The sequence below is a fragment of the Oncorhynchus mykiss genome, chromosome 5, assembly GCF_057628025.1.
Source record: "Oncorhynchus mykiss isolate SJ-2025 chromosome 5, ASM5762802v1, whole genome shotgun sequence".
In the NCBI taxonomy this organism is placed as follows: domain Eukaryota; kingdom Metazoa; phylum Chordata; class Actinopteri; order Salmoniformes; family Salmonidae; genus Oncorhynchus; species Oncorhynchus mykiss.
In genome coordinates this window covers 37,203,632-37,226,410 of record NC_143026.1, presented here as the reverse complement: position 1 = coordinate 37,226,410, position 22,779 = coordinate 37,203,632, and the positions used below count along the sequence as shown (strand labels likewise).

The window sequence follows — 22,779 nt, the reverse complement described above, 5'->3', positions numbered from 1 at the left end:
TGTGTCAACTTTCAAAGCAGAATTACTTTCCCAAGGTTCCTCAACTGTAGTGTATGATATACAGTATGTAAATAAGGTATTTCTGTATTTTTATTTGTAATAAATGTGCAAACATAAAAAAAAAAAACTTTTCACTTTGTCATTATGGGGTATTGTGTGTAGATTGATGATGAGAAAACGTAATTCATTAAATTTTAGAATAGGGCTGTAAGATGACAAAATGTGGAAAATTTCCGAATTACCTGTACATATGTATAATACATTATTGGTAGGTAGCCTATTCCTTAACATCGAACTATCAGGAGAAGTGGCACCTCACATTATGTTTCAAACAACGTTGACTCACTAATGCTCTCAAACACAACTGAGGTAGTAAATTGACTATTAAGTCTCATTCCAATGGTCATTTTACCTAGCCTTTTATAACCTCAGGGGCACTTTAGTATAGGCTTCCTGTATCACTAAACATATTCTGTGTTAATGCTTTTAATCTTAATGCCTGCTTGCTGATTCCTTGTTTACTGGCGAACATAGAGAAAAGTCCAAAGTAATTAACAATAATAGCCCAGAAGAGAGATTGGAGATGGAGATAGGAGTCCGGTCTCATTGATTCCTCTGTGCATCTCCTCTGTGTAATGACTTCCTGTGTGCAGTGCTGTGCTCTGAAGGAGACATCAGGCATGCTCCAATATCATCCACCATCTCAAGTAGATTAAAACCTTATTAGACCCAGGCAATCCCGAAGTGAAAAACCTGAAATTCATTACTTTCATTTATCTGCTTGCTCTGCCCTCATTTAGCCTCACATTGAAGTGTTTTACCATTTTATTTTCTAGACAACCAGGGCTAAAAGTAGAACACAAACCAATTTGACATAGACAGTTGCATTCATGAGTTTTATTAACAAATGTAAATCTAAAAATAAGGTCTGCCAAGCAAAAACCTGATAGAAAATAAATGTATAAGAATGCTGTAAGTACAGAAATTGTTGGATAAGTTGGATATTTATTTCCAACTACTCAGTGACAACTGTGTGGAGTTTGTGATATTACAGTATTGTTACAGTGGGACTACATGTGTGTTTGATTACTCACCTTCCAGGTGTGATGTTGGCCCCCCTATCTGGTTGATGAAACAATAATGGTGTGTGCTCGCATTAGCTCTGATCACGGTCGATCTGTGATAACACGTGATACTAGTGCAAGACGTTCTGCACCAACGCATCTGTCAGTAAACCAACATTATTCGAGAACCTTATATCTGTTGTTGTGTCACTCTACACCTCCTGTCCTGAGTATTTCTCACTACCTTCTCTAACAGGACACCACTAGCCGCCTAGCTAGCTTGCTATGGCTAGGCTAGCATTCCATAGGAGCAGTATAGAGAGATAAATAACATCTACAGTGCCCCTAAAAATTGTTTTTGTATATATATATATATATATATATACAGTGCCTTGCGAAAGTATTCGGCCCCCTTGAACTTTGCGACCTTTTGCCACATTTCAGGCTTCAAACATAAAGATATAAAACTGTATTTTTTTGTGAAGAATCAACAACAAGTGGGACACAATCATGAAGTGGAACGACATTTATTGGATATTTCAAACTTTTTTAACAAATCAAAAACTGAAAAATTGGGCGTGCAAAATTATTCAGCCCCCTTAAGTTAATACTTTGTAGCGCCACCTTTTTGCTGCGATTACAGCTGTAAGTCGCTTGGGGTATGTCTCTATCAGTTTTGCACATCGAGAGACTGAAATGTTTTCCCATTCCTCCTTGCAAAACAGCTCGAGCTCAGTGAGGTTGGATGGAGAGCATTTGTGAACAGCAGTTTTCAGTTCTTTCCACAGATTCTCGATTGGATTCAGGTCTGGACTTTGACTTGGCCATTCTAACACCTGGATATGTTTATTTTTGAACCATTCTATTGTAGATTTTGCTTTATGTTTTGGATCATTGTCTTGTTGGAAGACAAATCTCCGTCCCAGTCTCAGGTCTTTTGCAGACTCCATCAGGTTTTCTTCCAGAATGGTCCTGTATTTGGCTCCATCCATCTTCCCATCAATTTTAACCATCTTCCCTGTCCCTGCTGAAGAAAAGCAGGACCAAACCATGATGCTGCCACCACCATGTTTGACAGTGGGGATGGTGTGTTCAGCTGTGTTGCTTTTACGCCAAACATAACGTTTTGCATTGTTGCCAAAAAGTTCAATTTTGGTTTCATCTGACCAGAGCACCTTCTTCCACATGTTTGGTGTGTCTCCCAGGTGGCTTGTGGCAAACTTTAAACAACACTTTTTATGGATATCTTTAAGAAATGGCTTTCTTCTTGCCACTCTTCCATAAAGGCCAGATTTGTGCAATATACGACTGATTGTTGTCCTATGGACAGAGTCTCCCACCTCAGCTGTAGATCTCTGCAGTTCATCCAGAGTGATCATGAGCCTCTTGGCTGCATCTCTGATCAGTCTTCTCCTTGTATGAGCTGAAAGTTTAGAGGGACGGCCAGGTCTTGGTAGATTTGCAGTGGTCTGATACTCCTTCCATTTCAATATTATCGCTTGCACAGTGCTCCTTGGGATGTTTAAAGCTTGGGAAATCTTTTTGTATCCAAATCCGGCTTTAAACTTCTTCACAACAGTATCTCGGACCTGCCTGGTGTGTTCCTTGTTCTTCATGATGCTCTCTGCGCTTTTAACGGACCTCTGAGACTATCACAGTGCAGGTGCATTTATACGGAGACTTGATTACACACAGGTGGATTGTATTTATCATCATTAGTCATTTAGGTCAACATTGGATCATTCAGAGATCCTCATTGAACTTCTGGAGAGAGTTTGCTGCACTGAAAGTAAAGGGGCTGAATAAATTTGCACGCCCAATTTTTCAGTTTTTGACAGTTTTATATATATATATTTATGTTTGAAGCCTGAAATGAGGCAAAAGGTCGCAAAGTTCAAGGGGGCCGAATACTTTCGCAAGGCACTGTATATACACATCTGCAGTACCAGTCAAAAGTTTGGAGACACCTACTCATTCAAGGGTTTTTCTTTATTTTGACTACTATTTTCTACATGGTAGAATAATAGTGAAGACATCAAAAGATGAAAGAACACATATTGAATCAGGTAGTAACCAAAAAAGTGTTAAACACATTTTTCAATCAAGCTTTACCTTGATGACAGCTTTGCACACTTTCTCTCAACCAGTTTCATGAGAAATCCTTTTCCAACAGTCTTGAAGGAGTTCCCACATATGCTGAGCACTTGTTGTATGCTTTTCCTTCACTCTACGGTCCAACTCATCACAAACCATCTCAATTGGATTGAGGTCGGGTGATTGTGGAGGCCAGGTCATCTGATGCAGCACTCCATCACTCTCCTTGGTCAAATAGCCCTTATACAGCCTGGAGGTGTGTTTGGGTCATTGTCCTGTTGAAAAACAAATGATAGTCCCACTAAGCGCAAACCAGATGGGATGGCGGGCGTATTGCTGTGGTTGCCAAGCTGGTTAAGTGTGCCTTGAATTCTAAATAAATCACTGACAGTGTCTCCAGCAAAGCATCCACACACCATTACACCTCCTCCTCCATGTTTCACGTTGGGAAACACACATGCGGAGATCATCTGTTCACCTACTCTGCATCTCACAAAGACAAGGCGTTTGCAACCAAAAATCTCAAATTTGGACTCATCAGACCAAAGGACAAATTTCCACCGGTCTAATGTCCATTGTTCGTGTTTCTTGGCCCAAGCAAATCTCTTCTTATTATTGGTGTCCTTTAGTAGTGGTTTCTTTGCAGCAATTCAACCATGAAGGCCTGATTCACGCAGTCTCCTCTGAACTAGAGGTCGACCGATTAATCGGAATGGCCGATTAATTAGGGCCGATTTCAAGTTTTCATAACAATCGGAAATCTGTATTTTTGGACACCGATTTGGCCGAATTTGATTTATTATTGTTATTTTTTTACACCTTTATTTAACTAGGCAAGTCAGTTAAGAACACATTCTTATTTTCAATGACGGCCTAGGAACGGTAGGTTAACTGCCTTGTTCAGGGGCAGAACAACAGATTTTTACCTTGTCTGCTCCGGGATTCAATCTTGCAACCAGTTAACTAGTCCAATGCTCTAACCACCAGCCTCACATTGCACTCCACGAGGAGCCTGCCTGTTACGTGAATGCAGTAAGAAGCCAAGGTAAGTTGCTAGCTAGCATTAAACGTATCTTATAAAAAAAACAATCAATCAATCATAATCACTAGTTAACTACACATGGTTGATGATATTACTAGTTTATCTAGCGTGTCCTGCGTTGCATATAATCGATGCAGTGCACATTCGCAGAAAAAGGACTGTCGTTGTTCCAACGTGTACCTAACCATAAACATCAATGCCTTTCTTAAAATCAATACACAAGTATATATTTTTAAACCTGCATATTTAGTTAATATTGCCTGCCAACATGAATTTATTTTAACTAGGTAAATTGTGTCACTTCCCTGGCAACAGAGTCAGGGTATATGTAGCAGTTTGGGCCGCCTGGCTCGTTGCAAACTGTGTGAAGGCTATTTCTTCCTAACAAAGACAGCCAACTTTGCCAAACAGGGGATGACTTAACAAAAGTGCATATGCAAAAAAAGCCCAATCGTTGAACGACTGTAACTAACCATAAACATCAATGCCTTTCTTAAAATCAATACACAGAAGTATATATTTCTAAACCTGCATATTTAGCTAAAAGACATCCAGGTTCACAGGCAATATTAACCAGGTGAAATTGTGTCACTTCTCTTGCGTTCATTGCACGCAGAGACTAGGTATATGCAACAGTTTGGGCCGACTGGCTTGTTGCGAACTAATTTGGCAGAATTTTACATAATTATGACATAACATTGAAGGTTGTACAATGTAACAGCAATATTTAGACTTAGGGATGCCACCAGTTAGATAAAATACGGAACAGTTCCGTATTTCACGGAAAGGATAAACGTTTTGTTTTCAAAATGATAGTTTCTGGATTTGACCATATGAATGACCTAAGGCCTAATTTCTGTGTGTTATTATGTTATAATTAAGTCTATGATTTGATATTGGATAGAGCAGTCTGACTGAGCGATGGTAGGCAGCAGCAGGCTCGTAAGCATTCATTCAAACAGCACTTTCATGTGTTTTGCCAGCAGCTCTTCACTGTGCTTCAAGCACTGAGCTGTTTGTGACTTCAAGCCTATCAACTCCCGAGATTAGGCTGGTGTAACCGATGTGAAATGGCAAGCTAGTTAGCGGGGTGCGCGCTAATAGCGTTTCAAACGTCCCTCGCTCTGAGACTTGGAGTAGTTGTTCCCCTTGCTCTGCAAGGGCCGCAGATTTTGTGGAGCGATGGGTAACGATGCTTCGAGGGTGGCTGTTGTCGATGTGTTCCTGGTTCGAGCCCAGGTAGGGGCGAGGAGAGGGAAGGAAGCTATACTGTTACACTGGCAATACTAAAGTGCCTATAAGGTATTCCAATAGTCAAAGGTATATGAAATACAAATGGTATAGAGAGAAATAGTCCTATAAATACTACATTAACTACAACCTAAAACCTCTTACCTTGGAATATTGAAGACTCATGTTAAAAGTAACCAGCAGCTTTCATATGTTCTCATGTTCTGAGCAAGGAACTGAAACGTTAGCTTTCTTACATGGCACATATTGCACTTTTACTTTCTTCTCCAACACTTTGTTTTTGCATTATTTAAACCAATTTGAACATGTTTCATTATTTATTTGAGGCTAAATTGATTTTATTGATGTATTATATTAAGTTAAAATAAGTGTGCTCATTCAGTATTGTTGTAATTGTCATTATTACAAATAAATAAAAATTGTCTGATTAATCGGTATCGGCCTTTTTTGGTCCTCCAATAATCGGTATCGGCATTGAAAAATCATAATCGGTCGACCTCTACTCTGAACCGTTGATGTTGAGATGTGTCTGTTACTTGAACTCTGTGAAGCATTTATTTGGGCTGCAATCTGAGGTGCAGGTAACTCTAATGAACTTATCTCCTGCAGCAGAGGTAACTCTGGGTCTTCCTTTCCTGTGGCGGTCCTCATGAGGGCCAGTTTCATCATTGCGCTTGATGGTTTTTGCAACTGCACTTGAAGAAACTTGCAAAGTTATTGAAATTTTCCACATTGACTGACCTTCATGTCTTAAAGTAATGAGGGACTGTCATTTCTCTTTGCTTATTTGAGCGGTTCTTGCCATAATATGGTATTTTACCAAATACGACTATCTTCTGTATACCACCCCTACCTTGTCACAACACAACTGATTGGCTCAAACACAGTAAGTAGGAAAGAAATTCCATAAATGTACTTTTAACAAGGCACACCTGTTAAAACTTCTTAGGGATCAAACTCCGTTAACGGTATCGATTTGACAACAGCCAGTGAAATTGCGAGGGCGCCAAATTCAAACAGAAATCTCATAATTTAAATTCCACAAACGTACAAGTATTAAACACCATTTATAAGAAACTTCTTGTTAATCCAACCACAGTGTCCGATTTCAAAAAGGCTTTACAGCGAAAGCATACCATGCGATTACGTTAGGTCAGCGCCTAGTCACAAAAAAACATACAGCTATTTTCCAGCCAAAGAGAGGAGCCACAAAACGCAGAAATAAAATGTATCATTAACCTTTGATGATCTTCATCAGATGGCACTCATAGGACTTCATGTTACACAATACATGTGTGTTTTGTTCGATAATGTTCATATTTATATCCAAAAATCTCAGTTTACATTGGCACGTTATGTTCAGTAATGTTTTGCCTCCAAAACATCGGGTGAATTTGCAGAGAGCCACATAAATTACAGAAATACTCATCATAAACTTTGATGAAAGATACAAGTGTTATACATACGATTAAAGATACACTTCTCCTTAATGCAACCGCATTAAGATTTCAAAAAAGCTTTACGGCGAAAGCACACCATGCGATTATCTGAGTACAGCGCTCAGCCACCAAAACAAGCCATACAGATACCCGCCAAGTTGTGGAGTCAACAAAAGTCAGAAAAAGCGTTATAAATATTCTCTTACCTTTGATGATCTTCATCGGAATGCACTCACAGAAAACCCAGTTCCACAATAAATGTTTGTTTTGTTCGATAAAGTCAGTCTTTATGCCCAAATACCTCCTTTTTGTTTGCGTGTTTAGTTCACTAATCCAAATGCACAAAGCGCGGGCACTAAGTCCAGATGAAAAGTTTTAAAAAGTTACATTAAAGTTCGTAGAAACATGTCAAACGATGTATATAATCAATCTTTAGGATGTTTTATCATAAATCTTCAATAATATTCCAACCGGACAATTCCTTTGTCAATAGAAAGGAAAGAGAATGACCGTCGTGCTCACGGCCACGCGCGAGACACAACTAATGGCTTTCAGGCTGAGCAATTGTTGAAACAGCTCTTATTTGCTCCCCTTTCACAATAGAAGCATGATACAACTTTCTAAAGACTGTTGACATCTACTGGAAGCCTTAGGAAGTGCAATCTGACCCCATTTACACTGGATATTGGAAAGGCAATCACTTGAAAAACTACAAACCTCAGATTTCCCACTTCCTGGTTGGATTTTTCTCAGGTTTTCGCCTGCCATATGAGTTCTGTTACACTCACAGACATCATTCAAACAGTTTTAGAAAATTCAGAGTGTAATATGCATATCCTAGCTTCTGGGCCTGAGTAGCAGGCAGTTTACTCTGGGCAACCTTTTCATCCGTACGTGAAAATACTCCCCCTATCCCAAAGAAGTTGGGAGTTAATCAAAGTTTATTCAAGATGACTACCTCATGAAGCTGGTTGAGAGAATGCCAAGAGTTTGCAAAGCTATCATCAAGGCAAAGGCTTGCTACTTCGAGGAACCTCAAATATAAATTATATTTGGATTTGTTTAACTTTTTTTTTGGTTACTACATGATTCCATATCCGTGCTTCTACACCTGCATTGCTTGCTGTTTGGGGTTTTAGGCTGGGTTTCTGTACAGCACTTTGAGATATCAGCTGATGTACGAAGGGCTATATAAATACATTTGATTTGATTTGATTTGATATCTGTTATTTCATAGTTTTGATGTCTTCACTATTATTCTACAATGTAGAAAATAATAAAAATAAAGAAAACACCTTGAATGAGTAGGTGTCAACTTTTCACTGGTACTGTACATAAAGCACGACAGTATGACAGACACTATGTCATGGGATGTCCAATGATCTTCTATGTAAAATAACCCTTACCTTCTAACGACCATTGTGCGGCTTGTGAGCGTCATAGAGTAAGACAGATGTGCGTGTTTTGTGAGATCTCAGCTTTTCATTTTCACAAAACACGCACGTCTGTCTTGCTCTATGATGCTCACAAGCCACACGAGTCGTTAGAAGGTAAGGGTTATTTTACATAGAAGATCATTGGACATCCTCCCTTGTCTCACAAATAACACCCCTGTTATTAATCGCACACGCTAATGGTTGGTATCCGCGGAAGCAAAAGAAACAGACAAATCCAATGCAAAAAAGCAGCAGTTTATAGCTCAAACATTAAATGTTTAAAAGGGGTTTGAATCACTAAAACACGCAGGCATGGGACTCAAAAGCGTTAACTCCAAATCCAGCCTTCCCTGAAAGAAAAAACAGCTTTTTCACTCATTGAGGAAAAACAGCAGAGCTACAAGAACTACTGTGTTGTTAAAGTGGATCAGTGTGAGTTGATATAGGTTTCATTCCCACCTGACTGGACCAGTGTTTTTATCTAGTGGGCGGTTTTCTTATCAAGTTGCATTGATGTGTTCATTAAAATGATCTATCATCGGATCAAAAGTGTAATGGGTCGACACAGCAAGTGGGAAGAGACTAACTGTCTATCTATGTTGTACAGAATAGCTATATAGAGATGTCAAACGTTCAGCCTGCTGCACAATCACTATGGAAGCTATAATCAAATCAAATCAAATCAAATTGTATTTGTCACATACACACGGTTAGCAGATGTTAATGCAAGTGTAGCGAAATGCTTGTGCTTCTAGTTCCGACAATGCAGTAATAACCAACAAGTAATCTAACTAACAATTCCAAAACTACTGTCTTATACACAGTGTAAGGGGATAAAGAATATGTACATAAGGATATATGAATGAGTGATGGTACAGAGCAGCATAGGCAGGATACAGTAGATGGTATCGAGTACAGTATATACATGAGGTGAGTATGTAAACAAAGTGGCATAGTTAAAGTGGCTAGTGATACATGTATTACATAAGGATGCAGTCGATGATATAGAGTACAGTATATACGTATGCATATGAGATGAATAATGTAGGGTAAGTAACATTATATAAGGTAGCATTGTTTAAAGTGGCTAGTGATGTATTTACATCATTTCCCATCAATTCCCATTTATTAAAGTGGCTGGAGTTGAGTCAGTGTCAGTGTCAGTGTGTTGGCAGCAGCCCCTCAATGTTAGTGGTGGCTGTTTAACAGTCTGATGGCCTTGAGATAGAAGCTGTTTTTCAGCCTCTCGGTCCCAGCTTTGATGCACCTGTACTGACCTCGCCTTCTGGATGATAGCGGGGTGAACAGGCAGTGGCTCGGGTGGTTGATGTCCTTGATGATCTTTATGGCCTTCCTGTGACATCGGGTGGTGTAGGTGTCCTGGAGGGCAGGTAGTTTGCCCCCGGTGATGCGTTGTGCAGACCTCACTACCCTCTGGAGAGCCTTACGGTTGTGGGCGGAGCAGTTGCCGTACCAGGCGGTGATACAGCCCGACAGGATGCTCTCGATTGTGCATCTGTAGAAGTTTGTGAGTGCTATTGGTGACAAACCGAATTTCTTCAGCCTCCTGAGGTTGAAGAGGGGCTGCTGCGCCTTCTTCACGATGCTGTCTGTGTGAGTGGACCAATTCAGTTTGTCTGTGATGTGTATGCCGAGGAACTTAAAACTTGCTACCCTCTCCACTACTGTTCCATCGATGTGGATAGGGGGGTGTTCCCTCTGCTGTTTCCTGAAGTCCACAATCATCTCCTTAGTTTTGTTGACGTTGAGTGTGAGGTTATTTTCCTGACACCACACTCCGAGGGCCCTCACCTCCTCCCTTTAGGCCGTCTCGTCGTTGTTGGTAATCAAGCCTACCACTGTTGTGTCGTCCGCAAACTTGATGATTGAGTTGGAGGCGTGCGTGGCCACGCAGTCGTGGGTGAACAGGGAGTACAGGAGAGGGCTCAGAACGCACCCTTGTGGGGCCCCAGTGTTGAGGATCAGCGGGGTGGAGATGTTGTTGCCTACCCTCACCACCTGGGGGCGGCCCGACAGGAAGTCCAGTACCCAGTTGCACAGGGCGGGGTCGAGACCCAGGGTCTCGAGCTTGATGACGAGCTTGGAGGGTACTATGGTGTTGAATGCCGAGCTGTAGTCGATGAACAGCATTCTCACATAGGTATTCATCTTGTCCAGATGGGTTAGGGCAGTGTGCAGTGTGGTTGAGATGGCATCGTCTGTGGACCTATTTGGGCGGTAAGCAAATTGGAGTGGGTCTAGGGTGTCGGGTAGGGTGGAGGTGATATGGTCCTTGACTAGTCTCTCAAAGCACTTCATGATGACGGAAGTGAGTGCTATGGGGCGGTAGTCGTTTAGCTCAGTTACCTTAGCTTTCTTGGGAACAGGAACAATGGTGGCCCTCTTGAAGCATGTGGGAACAGCAGACTGGTTTAGGGATTGATTGAATATGTCCGTAAACACACCGGCCAGCTGGTCTGCGCATGCTCTGAGGGCGCGGCTGGGGATGCCGTCTGGGCCTGCAGCCTTGCGAGGGTTAACACGTTTAAATGTCTTACTCACCTCGGCTGCAGTGAAGGAGAGTCCGCAGGTTTTGGTAGCAGGCCGTGTCAGTGGCACTGTATTGTCCTCAAAGCGGGCAAAAAAGTTATTTAGTCTGCCTGGGAGCAGGACATCCTGGTCCGTGACTGGGCTGGATTTCTTATTGTAGTCCGTGATTGACTGCAGACCCTGCCACATGCCTCTTGTGTCTGAGCCGTTGAATTGAGATTCTACTTTGTCTCTGTACTGACGCTTAGCTTGTTTGATAGCCTTGCGGAGGGAATAGCTGCACTGTTTGTATTCGGTCATGTTACCAGTCACCTTGCCCTGATTAAAAGCAGTGGTTCGCGCTTTCAGTTTCACGCGAATGCTGCCATCAATCCACGGTTTCTGGTTAGGGAATGTTTTAATCGTTGCTATGGGAACGACATCTTCAACGCACGTTCTAATGAACTCGCACACCGAATCAGCGTATTCGTCAATATTGTTATCTGACGCAATACGAAACATGTCCCAGTCCACGTGATGGAAGCAGTCTTGGAGTGTGGAGTCAGCTTGGTCGGACCAGCGTTGGACAGACCTCAGCGTGGGAGCCTCTTGTTTTAGTTTCTGTCTGTAGGCAGGGATCAACAAAATGGAGTCGTGGTCAGCTTTTCCGAAAGGAGGGCGGGGCAGGGCCTTATATGCGTCGCGGAAGTTAGAGTAACAATGATCCAAGGTTTTTCCACCCCTGGTTGCGCAATCGATATGCTGATAAAATTTAGGGAGTCTTGTTTTCAGATTAGCCTTGTTAAAATCCCCAGCTACAATGAATGCAGCCTCCGGATAAATGGATTCCAGTTTGCAAAGAGTCAAATAAAGTTTGTTCAGAGCCATCGATGTGTCTGCTTGGGGGGGGATATATATGGCTGTGATTATAATCGAAGATAATTCTCTTGGTAGATAATGCGGTCTACATTTGATTGTGAGGAATTCTAAATCAGGTGAACAGAAGGATTTGAGTTCCTGTATGTTTCTTTCATCACACCATGTCTCGTTAGCCATAAGGCATACGCCCCTGCCCCTCTTCTTACCAGAAAGATGTTTGTTTCTGTCGGCGCGATGCGTGGAGAAACCCGCTGGCTGCACCGCCTCCGATAGCGTCTCTCCAGTGAGCCATGTTTCCGTGAAGCAAAGAACGTTACAGTCTCTGATGTCCTCTCTGGAATGCTACCCTTGCTCGGATTTCATCAACCTTGTTGTCAAGAGACTGGACATTGGCGAGAAGAATGCTAGGGAGTGGTGCACGATGTGCCCGTCTCCGGAGTCTGACCAGAAGACCGCCTCGTTTCCCTCTTTTTCTGAGTCGTTTTTTTGGGTCGCTGCATGGGATCTATTCCGTTGTCCTGGGTGAAAGGCAGAACACAGGATCCGCGTCGCGAAAAGCATATTCTTGGTCGTACTGATGGTGAGTTGACGCTGATCTTATATTCAGTAGTTCTTCTCGACTGTATGTAATGAAACCTAAGATGACCTGGGGTACTAATGTAAGAAATAACACGTAAAAAAACAAAACACTGCATAGTTTCCTAGGAACGCGAAGCGAGGCCGCCATCTCTGTCGGCGCCGGAAGTCATAGTCTAGAGTGCCCTGTTAAATTGTGGTTAGGAGCATTTTAAAACTCTCTCCATGTTAAAGTAGTAAGAAATAGATGTACAACTGTGAGTGTGATTAATCTTAAATCTAAATATTGAATAATTTTGACATACGTTAAAAAAATGTATTAGGCTAAATTCCCCATGGTAGACAGAACGTCTTAGTACAATCACCACACAAAAATGACAGGAAAAACACAATTTTTTACCTCCGATTGGTGGTGTTAGTATAAAAGTTTCTAATCATCACAATCTTACAAAAACAAATCAATGTCTTTGGTTTAGTACCAGTGTTTCTGTCTGTAGTGGGACTTTAAGGCCATAGTGGCAAGAAAAAATTATGTATAAATATCTCTGGCCTCACATGAATTTGCAGATTTGAGGGTTAAGCTATCATTCAAATGAAAGCCAACCCCTGTCGCTATTTAGAAACCAATGTGAGGTGTTGATTTCCTTGAAATTGTTTAGTCAAAAAGTGAGTGTTGTGATACCTTATTCGTATTGGCTGTCTGCCGTAAACATTTTCTCACAGAGATATGAGTTAATTAATGGCTGCAACAGGCTCTCATTTATCTGCTGGTATATGTAGTATACCCAAGTCCATTGAGTTTTGCCTGTAAGAAGAGCGCAAGCGGTACATATCTACGCAGTTTTTGTTTTACCAGTTTCATTGATTTCAATACAAATATTGATGTTTGTGATTAATATGCACACGCTATTGATTACAGTAGAACAAGCTAATCAATTCCAGTCTAGAGTGGCCCCCTGGTAAAAATTGGTGCGAAAGCAGTTTACAAGGTACTAATTTACAAGTGTGATGTGTGTAGGGTAATTTTCCTTGTCTTCAACATATCACAGTTTATTTCAACATATTGATTTTGAATTTGGACATCTAAAACCGGTGTTTTGACACTGGGCTCTACATCTAATATTCATGAAAACAGGAAGCAGCCACAGTATCAAGTTAAACTTATGTTTTAGAAATATAAAATATTATTTTAAGATAATAACTACTTAATTAGATATAAACTACTGAATGAGCCAAAAAAAAGCGTGCTATAATGTATTGATTTTCATGATATGCAGTGTATGTGAAATCGTGATAATATGTTTGCCCTGCCTAATAGATGCATAATATTCTTCAGATGGGGACATATACTGTATGGCAGTACAGTACTATTTTGTCTCCTCTGTGGTATGTTAATGATGGGAGGGAGTCTTCTCAACAGGAGTTGTCTTGATCTCTGAACTTTAAGAGGCTTTCCTGTAAGATCAATATAAGTGGCTACCCAAGCGCAATAAAACCCACAGCAAGGCCCAGATTCATTAATTACAGACACTGATTTTAAATTCCCACTGTTAGTTGTGTGACGAATCTGTGAAAAGTAAGGACTTGACAAGAGAAGGTGGAGCTGAGCATGTTTTAATTAATGTAACTTCAGTGCTACAGGGAAGCAGATCAGTGCAAGTGTAGCACATGTGGACGTGTGAAACTCAGCCTGAAGTGTCTCGCTGACTGGTAAGACGCTTTAGGAGGGTCTCGAGTGTGTCTCGTGTGCTAGCAAGGCAGAGGTCCAAGGTTTGAGCCTCAGCGTGAGCTGAATCAGATGTCAGGATGTGGTACTGGCTAAGCAAGAAGTGTGACGTCCTTTACAGTGGTGCCGTGATCCAGATTTACAGTTACACTCAGCTCAACGCTGGGGTCACTGTTGAGTAAGTTTGAGAGGTGAATGTAGCGCAGGGGGTGTGTGTAAATGATTCATCCTGAAGTGTCAGTGTGACGTCATTTAGACAAGATTATGCTTTTTGCTGGTGCTAAGGTTTGATGTGTGGCACGTGGCTCAGATATAGTTCATTAATTTGTGCAATAGACATGACCCATTCTGCATGGCAACACAATCAGGGGTTGGAACCAAAACTTTCCAATCGTAGCGTTCTGAACAGAACCACAATTTTTCCGTTCCGTTCCACTGTTCCGACCAGCAAAATAAAGTTCTGAACCGGTTTGAACCCCAAAAAAGGACTGGTTTATATTGTTCCTTTCTGTTCCTTTTAAACCTGTGAAATCTACAGCTTTTTCCATTTAGCTCATTAAATTACTTCACCAATCATTGTGGATAGAGCAGTTTGCCATGGAACATGCATGCTAGTTGTTTACATACGTGATGGTCAGACAAGTGTAGGGCGCGAGATGCTACTTAAACTTTGCGGGTGGGGAGAGAGGGGCAGGTAGCCTACACATGCACACACACTGGCAAAGATTTTTGTATGACCAACCTGGTCTCAGAGCATTTTGTATTATTCTGTACGTAAATATGCCCACTCCATTTAGTATATGTTACGTTTCGTATGGTATGTATGAATTTGAGGATATTCATCACCCATTTCGTATATCTCACAAATTACAATTCGTATTACAGTATATGTTACGAATTTACAAAATGTACAATATATTACGAATTTGCAAATGTATATTATGTTACAAATTTGCATAATGTATAGCTAGCTCGCTAACTTTAGCTAGGCTAGGGGTTAGGGTTAAGTTTAGTAGTTAGGTTAAATGGTAAAGGTTAGGGAAGGATTTAAGGTTGGGCGGTATCCACATTTTCATATCGTCCTTCTCTCACCCAGGGATATATGGTATTACCGGTTTAATACACAAGGGGGCGCCAGGAAACCCAATAAAAAAGCTAATTTGGCATCTATTTCCAGAATGCTAACAAAATTTACACAAGTATTAGCACATTTACATGGAGGCTGTGAATGTGAACGAGAGATATTGTTCAAACAAACAAAATTTTGACGCATGCAGTACTGGCTCTCCAGCAGCATGTCTACACGCTGTGTCTGTGTGGAGTCTGAGTCACAGGCCTGCTCTGCTTGGAAAAGAAGGGGGAGGAGCAGACGGGCCGAGAACAAAGAGGAGAAAAAATGCATGAAAATCAAGATATAAGTGGCAGCTGGTCAAATAACTCATCCAAAGGGCTTTGCCTTTCTCAAGCACGGCAGAAAGCTAACAAAATATGATGCTCCGTCACCTTATTGATTCAGCCAATTACTTAGATAGCAAGTTAAACTCGGGGTCGTGTTAACACATAATTCTGCGTTTTCCACACAGGATTTTTTTTTAGTGCATAGAAAATAGCTTGCTGCATTTTGTAAACACAGATCTAAAAGGCTTCTTATTGTAATTTCTGCTCAGCATCAGACTAATGTTGTGCTTCCCTTGCACTTCTAAACTCGGATGAGAATTCATGACTGAAAATTCTATCAGCAGACAGCGCTCTGACTGATGTGTAGCTACTTGCCTCCAATAAGTTTCTCGTGTAGCCAGCCTATATTTCTCTGGTAAAATGCAAGATGAACCTTTTCACATGTACCAACAAATGGGTGTGATCATTCTACAGTGTTCCCTGCAGCGTACCCTCAAACCGGTGTGATTAGAAAGCTTATTTAGAACGTCCAGTTTCGATTGATGCAACCGTCAGCGTTTGAGCTGGCCACACTGTTTTTTCAAAGAAACATTTTTCACAAACACAGTACTTACAAAGTTATGTTACGTGACACCCAGAACGCATTGTAAAATGTCAACAAAAATGGTGCCGCACATAGCTGGTAAATAGCTTAGTATTAGCTCATCATAATCAATACAACCTTCAAAAAAGGCGGAACACACCTTAATTCAAACTGTGTTTGAAAATAACATTTGTTAGAAAATCATTTGAAATTGACAAACTGAAAGATAGCCTATTGATAATTATCAGGCAGCGCGTGTTAACTTTCCTGTTGCGCAACAATCACATTTTGGAACAGTGAGTGCATTCTGACATCTCGTGCATAAAACAACTCATGCTGCCGTGACTGTTAACAGATATTTGGAACCCACATGTGAAAAGGTTAACTTTAAGCAAAACATTCACCGTCTTCTTGGTAAGCAACTCCAGTGTAGATTTGGCTTTGTGTTTTAGGTTATTGTTCTGCTGAAAGGTGAATTCATTTCAGAGCGTCTGGTGGAAAGCAGATTGAATGTCACGTCTACTCCTGCTCCTCCCCACGGGCGTTCGACGTCGTTGGTTTACTAACCACCGGTCCTGGCAACCCTTCATTACGCATACCTGCGCCTCATCATGCACACATGGACCTTATCACCATGATTACTCCCCATATATATATATATATATATATATATCATTTCGTTGTTATTTCCCATCAGGCGTTATTGCTTATGTTTCCTTGTCAGGCGTGTGTCTTGTTTTGTATCGTTCTATGTTCGTTCATGTTAAACTCACTAACTGCACCTGCTTCCTGACTCCCTGCGTCGACGTTACAGAATAATGCCTCACCACATGGAAGTAGTAGTTGATCAAGGCATCTTCCAGATGGTCAACGAACAGGGAGACGTACTTCGCCAACACCACGACCAGCTGGCTCAAATGGGGGCAGCTATGGATGAGATCCTCCGTGTTCTTCAATGTTTCGACGTTGCCAAAAGGGCGTCACCTCCCTCAGGCGGAGGATTCTTTCTTATGTGTCGACCCAGCATCCCAGCCCATCCAGCAGTCCGTCCAGGTCAGCGAGGTCAGTTTGTCCCTCCCGGACAAATACGATAGGACTCCATCAAAATGCTGTGGCTTCCTAATCCAGTACTCCCTCGATTTCTGCTCTTCACCTTGGAGCCCCCACCACCGAGAGGTCCAAGGTTGCCATGGTTATTTCCCTGCTGATTGGACGTGAGTTGGAGTGGGCTACGGCCATCTGGGAGAAAGGAGAGGAAGAGCTGGATTCGTATGAAGGGGTCATGGCTCTGTTCAGAAGGGTCTTTGACCATCCACTAGAGGCCAGAGATGGAGGTGAGCACTTACTCCACCTATGGCAGGAAGACCAGACCGCTGCGGAGTACGCCCTCATCTTCAGGACAGTGGCAGCATCCAGCGGATGGAATGAGCCAGCGCTCCGCACCCTATTCCAAAGATTATTGCACGAGGAGATCCAGATGGAGTTGGCGTGCCAAGATGATGGCACACTCTCTTGGACGCACTTATCGTGATGGCCATCCGTCTGGATAACCTTCTACGGAAGCGTCGGAAACCACCATCACCGCTCTGCCTCCTTCGTTGACGAATCTGAGTCAGAGCCTGAACCCATGGAGGTAGGGGCCACGTGCCTACCCGCGGCTGAGCGACACTGCCAGAGACAGCTGGGGCTCTGTCCCTATTGCGGACAAGAGGCATCCTCATTCCTCTAGTCTCCCTACCGCTCTCCAGGTACCAGGCGGATTTCCACCGCAGTGAGGCGCCCGTGTTCCATCCTGGTGAATGCGTCCGGCTCTCCACCAGGAACTTCCCACTTCGCCTTGCCTGCAAGAAGCTGAGACCCTGGTTTGTGGGGCCTGTTCAAGGTTCTCCAGAGGGTCAATTAGGTGACATACAGATTACAACTCACCACTGAGTATGGGATCTCACCTTCCTTTCATGTTTCTCTCCTCAGGCCGATGTATCCTGGACATCGAGGGAGGTCCCGCCTATGCCGTCAGATCCCTCCTAGACTCCAAACATTGTGTGGGATGGGTAAGGTCCAGAGGAACGGTGTTGGGTCCCGGTGGACAACATTATAGATCCCAACATTATCCGAGATCATCCGGCCCACTCCTCGCCCTCAGGGCCGTCCTCCTGGAACCGTGCGTCTGTTTACAAACCACCGGTCCTGGCAACCCTTCATTACCCTGATTACTCCCCCTATATAATAGCACTCCGTCTTATTTCCCATCAGGCGTTATTGGTTGTGTTTCCTTGTCAGATGTCTCTTGTTTTGTATCATTCTATGTTCGTTCATATTAAACTCACTAACTACACCTGCTTCCTGACTCCCTGCGTCGACATTACACTGAACCAGGTTTTCCTCAAGGATTTTGCCTGTGCTTAGATCCATTACATTTCTTTTTTTGTCCTGAAAAGCTGGCCAGTCCTTAACGATTACAATAATACAGATAACATGGTGCAGCCACCACTATGCTGAGTGATACTCAGTAATGTGTTGTATTGGATTTGCCTCAAACATAACACTTTGTATTCAGGACAAAAAGTTAATTGCTTTGCCACATTTTTTGCAGTATTACTTTAGCGCCTTGTTGCAAACAGGATGCATGTTTTGGAACATTTTTATTCTGTGCAAGCATCCTTCTTTTCACTCTGTCTATTAGGTTAGTAACTACAATGTTCTTGCTCCATCCTCAGTTTTCTCCTATCACAGCCATTAAATTCTGTAACTTTTTTAAAGTCACCATTGGCCTCATGGTGAAATCGCTGAGTAGTTTCCTTCCACTCTGACAACTGAGTTAGGAAGGACGCCTGTATCTTTGTAGTGACTGGGTGTATTGATACACCATCCAAAGTGTAACTAATAACTGCACCCTGCTCAAAGGGATATTCAATGTCTGCTTTTTTATACCCATCTACCAATAGGTGCCCTTCTTTGCGACCTCCTTGGTCTTTGTGGTTGAATCTGTGTTTGAAATTCACTGCTCAAGTGAGGGACCTTCAAGATGTGTATGCGTGGGGTACAGAGATGACGTAGTCATTCAGAAAGGGTTGAGTAACAGGGTGGTAGCTGGCTAGTAATGGCTATTTAACAGTCTGATGGCCTTGAGATAGAAGCTGTTTTTCAGTGAGTTCATGCAATTTATGTGACTTGTTCAGCTAATCTTTACTCCTGAATTGATTTAGGCTTGCCATAACAAAGGGGTGGAACACTCATTGACTCATGACATTTCAGCTTTTCATTTTTAATTAGTAAAAATTACGAAACACATAATTCCACTTTGACATTATGGGGTCTTGTGTTTAGGCCAGTGACCAAAAATCTGAATTGAATCCATTTTAAATTCAGGCTGTAACACAACAACATGTGGAAAAAGTAAACGGGTGTGAATGAGAGCATCTGCTAAATAACAACATTTTTCAAATTGATACTTTCTGAAGGCACTGTACCTGAGCCTGAGGCAAGCAATCTGACAAAGCAGTTACACCTTTGCTCTGAGATTATATAAGGGCCAAGCCACTGAATAATTGGAGCAAAGTAAACTATAAAGCTAAGACACTTAATAAAGGTTGACAATGAAATGAACCAAAACATTTAAAGACATACAGTAAATCATTTTAAACGGGAAACCCCAAAATAAGAAGGAACCCAGCCTAACGTAAAAACAAACCTACAGTATAATAATCTAATACTAATAATAGACGCAGCATTTTTACCAGTACATTTGTAATAATTTATCAGGCACTGACTTGAGTGACAACCTGTGGATACTGCTGAACAAGCAGCATCATATTCTGCAGGTGCAGCAGGTGACTTACAGAAAGCACGTCTTATGAAGTTGAGAAGTTAATATTCAGTGTTAAACATTCTCTCTTACCTTTCTTAGCAATTTGAGCACTTCGACTGCTTGTTCTTGTTTCTCTTCTCGGATAAGCTTCTGTATTTCCCGGATCCATGCCACCCGTCTCACGTAGGGGCTGTGGTTGGTCTTTCGTAGCATCCCTGGAAGCTTGTCGGACTTGACCATCAGGGATGTAAACAAGAACTCCCCGCCACCCTTGCCTCCACTCCTCTCGGTTTCTCTGGAGCTGTCATGCCGCTGGCGTCTCCTCTTGGAAAATGTGGTTTCTATTTGGTCCAGACTACTCTGCCTGGTCAACTTAGAACCCATTACTTCACAGAATAATGTTTCACTTGAACAACGGCTCCTTGACACTATGTATCATTAACGTTTGGCTGAATGTAGCCATAACAGTTGCACAGTAGCCTAAACTTGGAAATTGAGTAACGCACGCATGTACTTTTATCTTTACAGTATGAAAACAAAGGGAGAAGATATGAGCAGAGGTTGATAAATGACTATATGCTCTATTATATTAAATATAGAGCATCACACCGTCAGTATTGCATAGCTTTCTATTCGTAATTCGTCTTCAAATAGTTTCCATCGTCTTCCAGTAATAACCACGCACTGCCACAGCAGAGCTCGTGCAGTAATACAATATCACACCGAGCTCGTGGTCTTTGCGTCCAATCAGAACCCGCGCTGCCTAGATCAGGGTCGCGCGATTACTCTCTCTTCATACAGGTCCAAGGCTAATGTTGTTGTTTAGCTCACGACGAACTAACTCGATTTGAGAGATCGATGCTTTTACATTTTGTACACACAAAAATGCTTGGTTGTTTGGTTGACCCAACTGCTGGGTTGCAGGCTATGGGTCACTTAGTTGGGCTGTTTTCTTTAAAGACCGCTAGGTTATTGATGCTGGATTAGTGATGTAGTGATGTGTCGGTCGTGAACGATTTCTTATTTTTGAACGACTCATTTTAGTGACTGAGAGGTTTGATTCGGTTTTCCGAGGGACTCGTTCAGTCCTTTGTTTGACCTACTTGTCTGCAATGAATTCTACAGCAGGATTAATTGACAGGTTGTTTAGCAACAAACCCGATGCGTGCGCAACTATGGGTACAAAACAGACATAATTGGCTTAGATTGTTGACAATATGTAAACTATACTTCGTCGCCAATGTTTATTGAAAACATAAATTAATTTGCACAATGAGAACTTGTCTCAAATACATCCTTACAGTTGTTGGTTAGCTAGCTAGCGAATTGTTGCCATATTATCACATACAAAACACCTCAAAATAAGACATGGTATCAAGACGAGATAAAAAATTTAAAAAACTTGCTGAAACGAGCCTCCTACGATTCCCCGTATGGCAGTTTCTTGGCATTGTTGCTACAGTAGCTATCTGGCCATCCAGAATCACAACAACACCCATTGCAGCACACTCATCATTTTCGTGATGTTGTCAAGTAACTTGTCCATGTCTATACTTGCTCCTCTGTGGAGACGTGCTCTGACGGTCAACTGTCTTGTTAGACATATCCTTCAGAAAGTATTATTCATACCCCTTGACTTATTCCACATTCTGTTGTGTTACAACCTGAATTAAAAATGTATTCAATCTTTTTTCTCACAATACCCTATAATGACAAAGTGAAAACATGTTTTTAGACATTTTTGCAAATGTATTGAAAATGAAATACAGAAATATCTAATTTGCATAGGTATGCACACCCCTGAGTCAATCAAGCAATAATGGTATAAGGCCAGTATACCATGGCTAATGCCTGTTCTTACGCACGACCCAATGTGGAGTGCCTGGATACAGCCCTTAGCCGTGGTATATTGGCCATATACCATAAACCACAGAGGTGCCTTATTGCTATTATAAACTGTTTACCAATGTAATTAGAGCAGTAACAAAATTGTCATACCCGTGGTATACAGTCTGATATTAATTAGCATTCAGGGCTCGAACCACCCAGTTCATAATGCATGTTAGAATCACCTTTGGCATCAATTACAACTGTGAGTCTTTCTGGTTAAACCTCTAAATTCATTACCTGGATTGTTCAATATTTGCACATGATACTTCTTCAAGCTCTGGGTTGATAATTGATCGCATTGTGCAAGAATGAATGCAATTAATTGATTATTGAATGTTATTATGATGGACACAGCTTTGTAGAACCTAAACCTACACAGCCTTTGCTCATCAAACGCAAACTCGAGAACAAATTGTTTGGGGTGCTGCGGTTCACCAATGATTTTGTGCTTATCACCCTCACAGCAGTCAAGCAATGCATTCCGCCAAGAGTCGTTCACAATCTCGTCAAATGTACCAAGAAATAATCATATTTGTAGGCCTAGCAATCAACAAATGTACATTGTTTAAAGCATGCTTTTACAAGTCTCAATCACAAATGACAGCTCCAATAAGCCCTTTATGGGGAATGACATGTGAACGAGAGGCTTGTGGAATCATGACTATTTCACCAGTAGGGGGTCCTCAATCAACCAATCAATCCAATGTATTATAAAGCCGTTTTTAAATCAGCAGCTGTCACAAAGTGCTTAAACAGAAACCGAACCTAAAACCCCAGAGAGCAAGCAATGCAGAAGCATGGTGTCTAGGAAAAACTCCCTGGAAAAGACAGAACCTAGGGAATAAGTAACATAGAGTGGAACCAGGCCCTGAGGGTTGACTTCAGAGCCTGATTCCTCTCTACGTTTCTTCCTAGGTTCCTGCCTTTCTAGGGAGTTTTTCCTTGCCACCGTGCTTCTACATTTGCATTGCTTGCTCTCTTGCTCTCTGGGGTTTTAGATACGCTACTGGTCAAAACTTTTAGAACACCTACTCTTTCAAGGGTTTCTTTATTTTACTATTTTC

General features: G+C 41.8%; 1 protein-coding gene across 1 annotated transcript in view; it reads right to left on the bottom strand.

Annotated features, from left to right (window-relative positions):
- The window catches only part of lrrc75bb (leucine rich repeat containing 75Bb), a 59,314-nt gene extending 37,961 nt beyond the window's left edge, over positions 1–21,353 (bottom strand). Inside the window, exon 1 of the mRNA XM_021602661.3 lies at positions 19,916–21,353. Coding sequence (XP_021458336.1) covers positions 19,916–20,209 — 294 coding nt within the window. The 5' untranslated portion in view covers positions 20,210–21,353. The remainder of the gene's footprint in view (positions 1–19,915) is intronic.
- Between the last annotated feature and the right edge of the window lie 1,426 nt (positions 21,354–22,779).